Here is a 13,983-nt window from a genome sequence, read left to right as displayed (position 1 = left end):
TTGTGATGGTGATTGGTGAAACTAAAGAGTTAAGGAATAAAGGGTGTATGTTGAATTTTAGGTTGATTTTTGTTTTTCGTCAAAGATACAACCAATTTCAGAAAAATAATTGTTGTTAATTTAGGATGTTACATCTTTCCCCCCCTCCCATCACCCCTAGATTTTGGTCGTAGACCCCCCAGCACCTCAGTTGTTGAAAAATTGCATGTTCACTTAAAATCATATTGACTGTTTCTTGTCACACCATAGAAGCCCTTGACTGAAGAACAAGCTTATGAAATTATGGAAAGAAATGTTTTACTTGAGGTAAGCATACCATTACAGAATATATGAAGTTGATTTCTTTTTACATCTCAATCATAGCAAGAATCAGAGATTGATAAATGACCCACTGTGATAACTATTTTGTTTAACAAATTGTAAATGGCTCAGTGTACACTATTGAGTTATGGATACACACAGGAGGTTGCTAAGCACAAAAGAAGTGTCAGTAAGAGTTGTTTGAGGCATAACTGAGAGCAACTCTAGCTTCTTGATTGCTCAGCAAACCTCCCAAGTGCATCCATAAGCAAACCTCCTGTGTGCAACTGTCCGTATTGCAATTGACATAAAGGGTTTTTTTTTGTTCAAAACATTAGAAAGCTCCACCACTAAACCAGAATTATGCTCTGCAAAAATTAACGTGTGATGGTCAGAGCGTGCGCTAACTTGTGCCAGCGTGCACCCATGGACAAAATAATAGTAAATGCTTGATTGACCCATCAGTGCATACCTTACTTTATTTATGTTGTAACACTAACCCATGTCTTATTATTAAAAACTGGATCATTGTATAATGCAATTCCAGGGATTTGATTGGCTTAGAGACCAATGGTATATGAGCCATTATACCATGCCCGAGAAATAGCGACCATTAAATTGTCTTCTAGTTGTTCTTGCAAAGCAAAGCCAGCAAGATCTAGAAATGTTTCTTGATTATTTTTAATAAAACAATTATTCCACGCGTTCAGTCTTGTTGGATGTGCGATGATAGATAGCCAACTCGTTGGCCGTGAAATTCATTTGTTAAATAGGCAATGACAGTAGACAAATGGCTGATGTTCATGATTATTGTTGTAGGTGGTGCAAGCTGGTGATGTGCCTGTAGTAAGATTATTCATTCCTTCAGAGGAAGATGAGCAGACTTTGGTAAACTTTGCTGAGCTTATTGGAGTGGAGACCAACACTCAGACTGGCGTTGAAGAACAACCATCTTCTGCTGGGTGGGTGCTGTTTATTACTGGGTTAAATAAACCAAACTATGGTAATAAACAAATGATTAAAATTGGAACAAGAACAAAAAGATGAGAATGATGTTTTATTCAGTGACACAGACATACTTGGTAAAATAAATTCCGAGTGCTCCTATCAGGAGTCGAACCTAAGACCTTCTGATTACTAGTTCGGATGCTCTACCACTGAGCTACAGGAGACTCGTGGGAGCTAAGGCCATTAAACTAGGTTCATGGGACAAACATCCTGCATACTGCTAGGATTGGAATGTCAATGTGTGGCATGTGCTCAACGGAATAAATTTGGTGGTATATTTTAAGCCTGGTGAGTGGACGAACAAATAGAACAACAAGAAAAAAAAAACAAAATGGGACAAAATAAATTTTATTGTACTAAAATGAAACAAGAAAAGAGTAGAAAAACGGAACATTAAAGGGAAGGGAGGGAAAAACAAAAGAAAGTGAGGGGAAAAAATAATAATGAAAAGTAAGAAATATTTTCTAAGTGGCACAGTGACTCTAAATCCACTGTTTTCAAATCTACCTTATTATAGGAAATAAACAATGCACTTTATTACCGCGATTTTACAAAATTCGCGTTAATTTAAAGTATCTTAATTAATGTCAATGTAAATTTAATGCACGCTATTTTACAACATCGTTATTTTACAAAACCTTATTAGTTCATGACTCCTCTATTGGTTCTTCAGAGTCACTATCTTTTGAATTGATAGGGTCTAGTTCAAAACCAAATTTTCGGCTTTAAAAAAAACTCAGAAACATCCGTGCACTTGTCTTGGAAGGTTTTATTGACGGAAGCCAAAACGCAGTTTGGCATTCAGAAATGTAAAGTGCGAGTTTGCAGAATTATGAAAATCGCAGTAAATAAAGCAAGTTGCTTATCGGAAAATTCGCGTTAATTTAATGCATGTAAACCTAACTTTTGAAAAATTCGCGTTAATTTAGTGTAACGTAAATTTTCTTCGCGTTGTCAACGTGTCTTGTTAATTTCTTATAATAAGGTAATTAGAATTTAGAAGGTTTTTGTAGAAGGAGGAAACCTGAGAACTTGAAAAACTAAAAAACAGAGAGTTGGGGTGAGAATTAACAAATGCAGCCTACGTAATTATGGCATCAATTATGGCCTGTAAATGTGGGCCACACTGGTAGCAAGTGCATGCTGTGAACGCTGCAATACATTTGCTACCCCCATAATTTTCAGTATATTTTGAGATAACTGAGTGAATCACTAAAACAACTGTGGCTGCAGCAAAGAAGACCCATTTTCTTTCCTGAATGTATTGCTTTCTGACAGGAATGAAGAGGCTGCAGCAGAAGCGTTTGATGAGGCTGGTTCTGGGGATGGAGACAGCGTGACTTCTGAAAGCTCATCAGAAACCGGAAAATCACAGGATGAAGGTGACAAGATGGCCAGTTGTTCTCCATCTCTGGATCTCTCAAAGCCTTGGGTTGATATCTCTATTCTAGAATTTGATGATCCCAGCCTTTTCATGGTGAGAATGCAACCTGTAATTTTTGTTTTTCGTTACTTTTTCGACTTTTTTCTTTTTTTGTGTGTGTGTTACTCGTGATTTCCCTACCTCCCCTAGATTCTATTTGTTCTGTCTTTGATTGTAATAACTGTAATAATATCAATTTTATCCTTAAACAGTTGTAAGTCTGGCCTGCCTAGATTAGCTCTCAGTACCTGCAGGGCAGTCTCTTTTTTGCTAAATTTTTGAATTAAGTTTGAAACTTTTTTTGAAACTTTTTTTTAACTTTGAAACTTTGAAGCAACACACTACTGTTATTTTTTTCACTAGTCTAAAGCTTAATGGCCTTCTATGGGGGCTTGTCACATGCTCCTCATGGGAGAGAATGGTCCTGTGTCGAGAAGGGTATTAACCATTAAACCCCTAAAGAACAAATTCAAATAAGAAAGAACAAAGAACAAATTCTCCTATCTTATCATTATACTTTTCTTATAAAAGTACTGTGGAGAAGGTATTAAAATATAAAGAAAATTCACCTTGTGTTATCATATCCTTAATTCTCATTCCCTCAGGGGTTGAATAAGCATTGATATTACAAGGAGAAATTTTATACTGATCACTGTCAGGGCTTAAAGGGTTAAGGCTGTTGTCATGAATACATAGGATATGATGGCCTCAAAGTTTTGTGGTTATAATTTGACAATATGCTCCTTTCACTTGTCTAAAGCTAGTTTACTGTGAATGAGATAATTGTGTTGTATAATTTGGTAAGCTGAGCCTTCTGTGGTTAGAAATGGGCACACTGTTACTTAATTTTTTTTCTGCTCATCATCTCGATGTACCAAGGATTTGACAAAACATAGTGAAATGTTGGCATACAGATTAAAATAATAAAGTTACGTTAACTTAAAGATTCCTTTGGCCCTACTGTTTCTGTGTTATGTGTAATGCACACTGTGTTACTTTAACTTTTTTTCTCGTCATCATTTGGACGTAGCAAGGATTTGACAAACCATAGTAAAAATGAGATGGTGACATGGAGATTAAAATAGTAAAGTTACCTGAACTCACAGATGCCTTTCCCACAACTTTCTATGTTATATGTAATGCACTCTGTGTCATTGTTCTAGTTTCAGTGTTTAGAATTGCTGCAACAGAAAGAGGAGCTTGAAGAAAAAATACAAGACTATTACACGGTATGTTGTATTTGTTTGTTGTACTGATTTTTTTCTTTCGGGGGTGGGGTAGGGGGGACTAGCAAATCATTGTCACTAAATAAATGAAGGGACAGAGGCCTCACGGGACAGGGGACAGGGGGCAGGGGCTTTTTGAACCCCCAACTTTTACGGCTACCTTGGTGATTCCCATTTCCTTACCTTTTGCTAAGTGCAGAATATTATACAGCTTTGTATAATTTGTCCTACTTTCTCACATTTTCATTTTGCTCCTGGCTTCCATCCCATTTTATTCCAGATTCCTCCCCACCCCATCCCTCCCTGTCCCCGCCCACTGACAGAGCTTTAGCTGTGTATCATTTTCTTTATTGCAGAACAAAGAAAGAACTCCTTTTAGGGAGATAAAACCTGGTGCGTTGTGTGCCGTGCTGAATGCAGAGGATAAGACTTGGTACAGAGCAGTGATCAAGGCTTCTCTGTCTCCACAACAGGTCAGTATCATACTAGACTGTTCACAATCCCTATTTTTCCATGGGATTTTCGAGTCTCTTACGCTTCGGTCGAACTCCCGCCATCTTGGTTTGCAAAGGCGAGCGCAACCTGGGGGGAGGGTCTAAACTACCAAGGGGAGACCTAGTCGGGGTACACTCCCCCAGACTCAAAAGTTAGAACCACCTTGTACAGCATAATAAACAGCACCACAGGAAAGTACTGCTCAGTAGCTTTCATTTGAATGGTCACACTTTAGGATTTCATCCACAGACTCAAAGTTAGAACCACCTTGTACAGCATAATAAACAGCACCACAGAAAGTACTGCTCAGTAGCTTTCATTTGAATGGTCAGGCTTTAGGATTTCACCCACAGTCTCAACATTTAGAACCACCTTGTACAGTATAATGCACACTTTAGAACTATCTTGCTCAGCGCCATAAACCGGACCACACTGACTGTAAACTACTGCTGAGTGCCACATTGTGGGAATTTATCCACCGACGGGTTTGTTTATTTTCTTCTTAGACGTGCGTGCGATTTGCTGATTATGGCGATTTTGGAATTGTGCCAGCAACCAGTCTCCAAGCCTTACCAGACGAGTTTAAACAACTCCCGCTTATGGCTGTACAAGGATGCCTTCACGGTATGTAGAGCAGACGTAAACCCTGAATTTTGCTGGTTATATTACGTCACGTTTATACGAAACACTAACCTTAACCGTTTAAATAACACAATACACATTGTACCAGTTGTGACGTCATCAGTTCTAGCGGCACGGAATATTTTCGACGCTAATCATAGTTAAAACTTTGACGCTAATCTAGCAGAGAAGGAAAGGATCTTCGAAAATATACCAAAATGAGGAAGATCGGGTTTTACCGGAGTTATGCACAAAAAGGCTGACAATTTTTCTGTGCAAAACCGAAAAAAATTTCGCCAACCTACTGAACACTACCTGTAATTGCAAATGTTTACTTTTCTTGGAGGGCGAGGTGAACACTTTTTAAGCAGGATTTAAGTGGACTAGAAACTTATCAGAAACAGTCAAAAAAAGAGGAAGAGAATAACACGGACAACGAATTCACAGAGAAACGGGTAAAGAGAAATGTTCTCTGCACCTTTCCCAGATTTGAACGTTTAGTACGTTACAAACCACCTTTTTGATAGTTTGGCTCTAATTTGCTGACGTATTGGTCAATAGATGGATTTTCTTGACTTAAACAGCGCTTTTTGCTGAAAAAAAGGTTAAAAAAGAAGTTCTGCCATAAACGGGCAAGCCCCTCCTTTCTCTCACACCTATATGAGCGCGAAATGCTTCCAGTCGTTTCACGTTGTTGACTCTGGAAGAAATATGCCTCAATTTCAAAATAGAGCAATTTTCAATTGTGTGTCGAAAGTAATTTCGCGTTTGCTTTGGTTTTGCATTACTACGCTCTGTGATTGGTTAACAAAACTCGCGCCAACTTTCTCAACCAATGGGAATCCAAACCAAAACCAATCGTGTTTTCCCGCGCTTGGCGCCGGTTACATGTACTTGCTCTAATTCTGATTGGTTCATTGCGCTGCTTGCACCTGTTGTGATTGGCCAGAGTAATTGCTTTGGTTTTGGTTTTACGACACTCGATTGAAAACCGCTCTATCACCACAGCAGTACAAGACGTTGGTAATTCGGTTAACTGGGTTTGTTCCGAAAACTTAACCAATTTTATCAGTAAGGGTCGTTGAAAAAGACCAATGTTGTTCGCTGTAGATGGTTGATTGACAACTGAAGGTGAGAATTGCCAGGCCATTCCCCTTTTGAACCGGAATTTCCTGTTTAAGGTGGTAGCTGTATAGTGAAAGTTCCATTTGTTCTCCTGTGTAGGGGTAGAGCCAGTAGGAGATGACTTAGCGGAGTGGTCTGAGGAAGCTATTCGGCGGTTTGAGCAGCTGACAGCGGGCAAGAAACTTGTGGCAAAGCCAAAGGGCGAGGCTAACCACAGCCGATCAATAAACGGGGAAACTAAAATATCACTTGAACTTTACGACACTTCAGAAAAAAACGAAGACTTGTTGATTGCTGATGTGTTGGTCAGTGAAGGGTTGGCAAGAAAAATAAACGGAAGCTAGATGGAAAATAAATGAGAACGTAAAGGAAGACATTGGTTAGAAAATAAGCCTAAGGCTGGTGAAGAAGGGTAAACAGAGCTATGAAGAGATTGGGATGGAAAACAGGAGAAGCAATGGCAGGAAAAATTGACAAAAGATCAAGAGATTTGGCTGGAAAATTAATTTAGTGATATACCAGTGAGAAAAGTCAACTCAACACGGTGAATAAATTAAAATGGCAAGTTAGTCATGCTCAACTCAGAGTCAGTGCTCTCTAACAGAACAGAACAGGATCTGCTATCGGAGAGAAAAACAAGCGACGAAGAACAGCTCCCCTGCTAGTATCACGCAGCTTTTGAAGACAAGGCTAAGAAGTTAATCCTTTACGAGGCTTTTGGTTCCTTTCCAGCTCTCATTAGTGTCACGCAACAACACACGCAACAGATAGAATCGGGGAGCAAAAGATCGAATTGCACTGATGAGCTTTATAGCGTAACGCAACTTTTATTTCAACGTGCGGGGTGAATAATTGAATTGCGTGATAAACGTAAACACGTCACTAAAGGTTTCTGTGTACATGGAGGGTAATATTACAGGTTGACAAAAACGTTGCGTGACATTTTCAATCTCTGATGAGATTGAAAATGTCACGTAACGTTTTTGTCAACCAGTATAATGTTGTGAGGGACGTCACGCAATATTTTGTAACCGTACCCTGTATCACGCAGTGTTTTATACGTGGATTCTAGTGGACAAAAACATTGCGTTACGCGATAGCTCTGTATTCTATTCCACTCCTCTTCTGAAGACGAACTTTGCGTGACAAGGCTACTTGTGTAGTGGCGGTGAAGGAGGGAGCTTTATAAAAAGGCATTTAGACAGTCACTGTACTCACAATGACCAGTATTTCGGATATTTGAACCCACGCTCGAACGTGAATTAGAAATAAGAGATCCGAATATTCGTGGAAATTTCTTGAGTTTAAATTAAACGTTGAAAAATGTCATGTTTCAAAAACTGAAGGCGTGATTCTAGCCTGCGAACAAGCTCTCTATTATAGCTCAGCCGCGAGGGGATTGGGGCGGGACCGCCCCAGCAAGCGCTATATCCTCTCGCGGCTGACCTTATGGTCCTTTATCACACGGCGGCCATGTTGAGTCTCAGGAGAATAAAAAGCTTTGTTTTTTCACGGCAAGCTTCGCACTGAATTCGCGCCTGGCCGAGGCTTGCCGTGCGAAAACAAAGCTTTTTATTCCCCCCCGAGACTCAACATGACAGCCTAGTGAAGAGGTTCTATAGAGAGCTTGCTCGCAGGCTACCGTGATTCTTGATTCAAACATTTGAAATAACTGGTCACTCGCGAGACAGGTACACTGAGGGAAAGTTGCGTATGGAACAAGATAATTGTAGAAGTGAACATTAATTTAGAGCTTCCATCTTTTCATGTTTGTAGCTACTTGATTTAGTTAATATGTTGTCCTGAAAGCAGTTTTTGGTAGTTTTTGTTGTTTGCCTTAGTTACTGTAATTTCGTGGCAAATACTGATTTGAAGATTTCACTCTCTCAGAGCATTGCGTTTGGCGCCTTGGCGTTTGATAATGCCAAAGAACATTTTGTTTTAAAAGTGGAAAATAATAAAACGATCGATGAAAAGTAGTTCAATAGACGTCGTGATTCGAATGATTTCACTTCAGATTTTTATCCACAGGGAAGTTCTGCTTCACAGATTAATTCACATTGTGATTTCAGTCACAAACGTAAAAGTTAGTACTACTTTGTACATCATAATAAACGGCGCCACAGGAAAGTACTGCTCATTAGCCTTTAGGATTTCATCCACAGGCTCAAAAGTTAGAACCGCCTTGTACAGCATAATAAACAGCACCACAGGAAAGTAAGACCCAACAGCTTGCTGTGAAGCGATTGACTTTTTGAGCTTATTTGCATTCTTCCTGTTAGAATATAAAAGCACGTGCGGTTTCAAGGGCTTACAATTTTTGTTTGTGGCAGATAAAGAGCAAAACATGCGCAATTACATCACCCCTTAATTCCATCAGGTCGCATTGTTTACATTTCACACTTTGTACGGGAGAACGTTTTCTTCCAACCTCGTTCCCATGAAGGACCCTGGAACGAGGTTGCGTTTTTTCAATCGGGTATATATATACCAAACCTGTGGACAACGTTTTTCGCGCGATCTGATTTAGCTACTAAGGCCGCGAATAGTATTTTTCAATGAGCGTTGCTTTGTGGAAAACTCCCACCGCACCCTTCCTGCTCCTATTATTTTTAAAGGCCAATCCCAATCCTTAAAAATAATCTTCAAAACAGATTACATAGTTTAAGCAGAGCTTGCCTTACAGTCTAAGGACAGGTTATGGACAAGATGATTTACAAGTCTCTAGATCAGGATTAGAGTGTTTTAAAATACTTGTTTTTATATTAAATGTTTCGAATTTATAGTAATTTTATTTAAGGAAATATTAAAAAAGGCTTCAGCTTCATTTTGTGCTTGATGGGTGGAATATGATATCAATAGCGGCATGATGAAAGAAAAGAGTTTTAACTTTTCGTGAGAGAATGTCACCGAGGGTGGTCCCTGACATTGTGCCCACAGCCTAAGAGAGGAACGTGTAAAAGGAAGGTAACGAACGGCCAACGCTGCTAACCTTGGTCTGCTGCATTCAAGCACACGTGATAACCACTACACCACAGGTGAAACCACAACAGAAGCGGAAGAAATAACAAGGCTTACTCTCTGATTACATCACTTAGATCACGGGATCGCTCACTCAACACGGAGAGTCTGATCAGTTTACGTAAAAGGAAGATACAACGAACGGCTAGCCTCGGTCTCCTGCATTCAAGGCACACGTGGTAACCGCTACACCACAGGCGAAACCACAGTAGAAGCGGAAAAAATAGCAAGGCTTACTCTCTAATTACATCACTTAGATCACGGGATCGCTCACTCAACACGGAGAGTCTGATCAATTTACTAAGGATCGGCTAACAGCGATTTGAATATTTCGAATTAATATCTTACATGAAACAGACAGTATGGAGTATTTGTATAAAGTGAATCAGCCATATTTTCCATATTTTCTAAGAGAGACCCTGGGAACGAGGTTGGGCGGTGGGCACAGACTGCCGGGACAGATGCCAAAGCAAAATTGAAAAAAGAAACCTTTATTCCAACTGAACGTTAACCGTTGGACCTGTCCATAGTTAGTCTGATTTTTGTCCACCGGACAAACACAAGTACTGTTTATACCTTAAGACTGACACGCTGACGCTTACTCTCAAGTTTAATAAAATGCGTGCCTCATTCCTAAGGTGAAAAAGACAAAAGTATTAAAGCTATTTGTTGATTATGCTCTGCTGTAAAACTTCCCGTTTGCGACATACCTATCAATTTAACTGAAAACAGAAATTTGACAATATTAGAAGGTCGAACTTCTTGGAAAGAAAGGAAGATGGCAACTACAACAACAACAACAACATTTTATTGAAAATTAGAAATATAACTAACGAATTATATTACTTTCCCCCCGCAAATAGCTTATGAACTAATCGAGGTGGGGAGATCTGAGGACATATTATAACTTTATAATCGAAAGAAAAAGTTTGGAGATCTTGCGCGAGAGAATTTGCCTGAGGGTGTTGCCAACAGAGGAAAGGCTGGTTAGTACACTGTCTGTGGTTCCTTTTATACGTCGAACTTCTTTGAGAGGAAATAGCGGCTGATGAACTTGACCCGCTATTTTCATCATACTTTAATTTTTATATGTAATTCTACACGTACGTATCTTGAACGAGCTTTTAGCTCATTAGACATTACGTGGATAAATAAATGATTGATTGATTGAAATTTAAACTTAGGTTTTTTAGTTAGTTTCTACTTGTACCAGAAAGGCCTCAAAAACAATACGATTCAATCATCAAATTTTAATCATAAAACAAATCGACATGTTAATAATTATACGGGTCAAAATAATCATTACATTACGTGAAAACTTACAAACTCAAGTTTTAAGATTATAGCTTAACAGAAAACGGGTTGAAAAGAAGAAAGCTCGAGTTAAACTGACCCATATTATCACTGAGAAGGGAAGAGTTTACTTTTAATATTCTGTAATAAACCAATTGAACATAGAGCTGTGATCATCTTCGCCTCCTGTTTTGTTTTATATCAATTACGTTTGAAATTGACTTAATTTCAGCCAGTAAAGTCATTTTCTGAGTTTACTGTTTTTCATTTGGAGGTCCTTCTTTCTTTTTTAATCGTCATTTCTTGTTCTGTGAGGCCTGCTATACTAGAGACGTCATGTAAGCCTCATTAGAAGTGTCTGTAAGTAAGACAAATCCTCAAGCCAATTCTATTCCGGCCGGCACTTAAAAGCCTCAAACGATAAAACGTTTTGACTGGCGAAATATTTAGTGTCCTGATCCATAAAGATGTCCTCGACTGAGTTAGTCTGTTGCCATCGACAGACTGTTTACAGCCAGTAATCATGTCCGATGTAATTGCACGGTTTTAAATTTGCGAGTAAAATGGCAACCCTAAACATCGACTTCACTCAAGCGTCCGTATAATTTAAGGTTTTTCCATGCTTTTGTAAATATTTTTACAAATATTTCTACACTGAAGTTGTTCCCATGGAGTCGAAATGTTTATGAAGAAAACAGGAAATATGCTTTGTTTCTAAAAAAAAACGCTTCCACAAAGTCACTGAAACAGTTGTATGCTGCAGTGCGCGCAAACAGGAATTACTACTCAAAGAACACTGAAGGAAGGAAATGTTTCCGTAAACATTGTTTTATGGGAAGCGGACTAACTAGACCGAAATTTGCAGTTTTGTTGTCGCTTCTTCCGATCTCGTATAAGATGTACAAGACTATCTTATGCTAGATGAAATGCTTAAGACTTTCCGTGACCATTCATTTCAAAAGCTGATTAATAAAGTGTTATTTTCCTGTTTGCTGTTTATGATGTCGCGGTGCTTTAAACTTCCAAGTGGCTGGATAAAAGCAGTTCTGAAGTCTCATCGTCATCGTTCAAATAAAAGCTACTGAGCAGAACGTTCTTGTGTTATCTATCAAGTGTAATGTCCACGGTGTTGAGATTTTGTTAACTTGTCGGTAAAAGACATTCTACAATACATTTTCAAGTCTCAGCGAGACCTTGTTCAAATCAAATGATGGATCAGAGAATCACGAATTCTGTAATGTAAGTTAAAGAGCTAAAATGAACCCATGACATTCCCACTTCAACAGTACTTCAGGGGAAAAAATGAAACGCAACTCGATCTGATATTATCTCTTGGCGACAGCAAAGAATCACACAAAAAATATTAAATAATTGATAAATTATAATACACGCCCAACTTTATGTTTTGTTTTGAGGTCTGTGGAAGTCTACGTTCGAGTTAACGGCGGTAAAAGGTATCAAAACTATGTATTGTAGCTCAGTGTTTTTTACGACCGTTAAAACCTGAATTTGGAGCTCTTTAAATTCTTGAGATAACGTACAAACAACCAACTTACCACCACGCCGCTTGTTTATGTTATTTAAATTTTTAGACTTTTGTTTCTCTTCCGCTCACCAGAAAACGTACAACGAGGAAAATCTTAAGATCATAATTTAGCAATTTTTGCTCGATGTTGCAATTTTAATTTAGTATCCTGTTTTTATATGCTCTGTAAGTCACTGTTTCCAAAAATAAAAAAAAACAATCCCAATCTCTAAAAATAATCTTCAAACTGGCAGATTACATAGTTTAAGCAGAGCTTGCCTTAAAGTTTAAGGACAGTTTGTGGGCTAGATGATTGACAAGTATATAGATCAGGATGAGAGTATTACTTGTTTTTATTTTAAATGTTTCTAATTTATAGTAATTTTCATTAAGGAAATATAAAAAAAGGCTTAAGTTTCATTTTGTGCTTCTTGGGTGGAATATGACATCATTGGCATGATGAAAGAAAAACGTTTTAACTTTTCGTGAGAGAATGTCACCGAGGGTGGTCGGCAACATTTTACCCAGGGTCAACGCTGCTAACCTCGGTCTCCTGCATTCAAGGCACACGTGGTAACCGCTACACCACAGGCGAAACCACAGTAGAATCGGAAGAAATAGCAAGGCTTACTCTCTGATTACATCACTTAGATCACGGGATCGCTCACGGAGAGTTTGATCAATTTACTTAGGATCGGCTAACAGCAATCTGAATATTTTGAATGAATATCTTACATGAGACAGACAGGAAGAAATATTCATAATAAGTGAATCAGTCATATTTTCCATATTTTCTAAGAGAGACCCTGGGAACGAGCTTGGGTGGTGGGCACAGACTGCAGGGAAGGCTACGTCATGAGTGGTCCGTTTACGTTTCAACAATGGAGCCACAAGCGCCAACATGTGTTATTCGGGGCAAACAATTTGTCGTTCGAGCCGCCAAGGCAAAGAGAGTCCTCTTCTAACTGAGCGTTAATCGTTCTTGGCCCTTTGCATCAGTTAATCTGAGTTTTTTCCACTGGACGAACACTCGTACTGTTTATACCTCAAAGACACGCTGACACTAACTCTCAAGATTAAAAAAAATGCGTGCCTCGTTCCCAAGGTGAAAAAGACAAAAGAATCAAAGCTATTTGTTGATTATGCTCTCCTGTAAAACTTCCCGTTTGCGGCATACCTATCAAACAGAAATTTGACAATATTAGAAGGTCGAACTTCTTGGAAAGAAAGGAAAATGGCAACTACAACAACAACAACAACATTTTATTGAAAATGAGAAATATAACTAACAAATTATATTACTTTTCCCCCGCAAATAGCTTATGAACTAATCGAGGTGGGGAGATCTGAGGACATATTATGACTTTATAAACGAAAGAAAAAGTTTGGAGATCTTGCACGAGGGAATTTGCCTGAGGGTGTTGTCAACAGAGGAAAGGCTGGTTAGTACGCTGTCTGTGGTTCCTTTATTCGTCGAACTTCTTTGAGAGGAAAAAGCGGCTGATGAACTTGACCTGCTTTTTTCTTCATACTTTAATTTTTATGTTATTCTACACGTATGTATCTTGAACGAGCTTTTAGCTCATTAGACGTTACGTATAAACAATTGATTGATTGATTGATTGATTGAAATTAAAACGTAGTTTCTTAGCTAGTTTCTACTACCAGAAGGGGCTCAAAAACAATACGATTCAATCATCAAATATATAATCATGAAACAAATCGACATGTTAATTATTATACGGGTCAAAATAATCATTACATTACGTGAAAATTTATAAACTCAAGTTTAAAGATTATAGCTCAACAGAAAACGGGTTGAAAAGAAGAAAGCTCGAGTTACACTGATCCATATTATCAGTGAGAAAGGAAGAGTTTACTTTAATATTCTGTAATAAACCACTTTAACAAATAGTGCTGTGATCAGCTTCACCTCTTGTTTTGTT

The 13,983-nt window shown here is 38.5% G+C and overlaps 1 protein-coding gene across 2 annotated transcripts in view; it reads left to right on the top strand.

Annotated features, from left to right (window-relative positions):
• LOC146480801 (tudor domain-containing protein 7-like) overlaps positions 1 to 9,025 on the top strand; it is a 34,769-nt gene extending 25,744 nt beyond the window's left edge. Inside the window, exons 22-28 of one of the 2 annotated variants that reach the window (XM_085109165.1) lie at positions 253 to 306; positions 1,120 to 1,262; positions 2,587 to 2,785; positions 3,895 to 3,960; positions 4,314 to 4,430; positions 4,959 to 5,076; positions 6,298 to 9,025. In XM_085109165.1, the coding sequence (XP_084965291.1) occupies positions 253 to 306; positions 1,120 to 1,262; positions 2,587 to 2,785; positions 3,895 to 3,960; positions 4,314 to 4,430; positions 4,959 to 5,076; positions 6,298 to 6,542 (942 nt within the window). In that variant the 3' untranslated portion in view covers positions 6,543 to 9,025. Of the gene's footprint in view, positions 1 to 249; positions 307 to 1,119; positions 1,263 to 2,586; positions 2,786 to 3,894; positions 3,961 to 4,313; positions 4,431 to 4,958; positions 5,077 to 6,297 lie in introns of both variants that reach the window. The other variant, XM_085109164.1, reaches the window with a different exon arrangement.
• Positions 9,026 to 13,983: the final 4,958 nt, after the last annotated feature.

Source organism: Pavona decussata, unplaced genomic scaffold, assembly GCF_977016875.1.
Source record: "Pavona decussata unplaced genomic scaffold, jaPavDecu1.1 SCAFFOLD_52, whole genome shotgun sequence".
In the NCBI taxonomy this organism is placed as follows: Eukaryota; Metazoa; Cnidaria; class Anthozoa; order Scleractinia; family Agariciidae; genus Pavona; species Pavona decussata.
The sequence above is the reverse complement of the archived record's forward strand: the minus strand, read 5'-3'. Positions and strand labels throughout refer to the sequence as shown.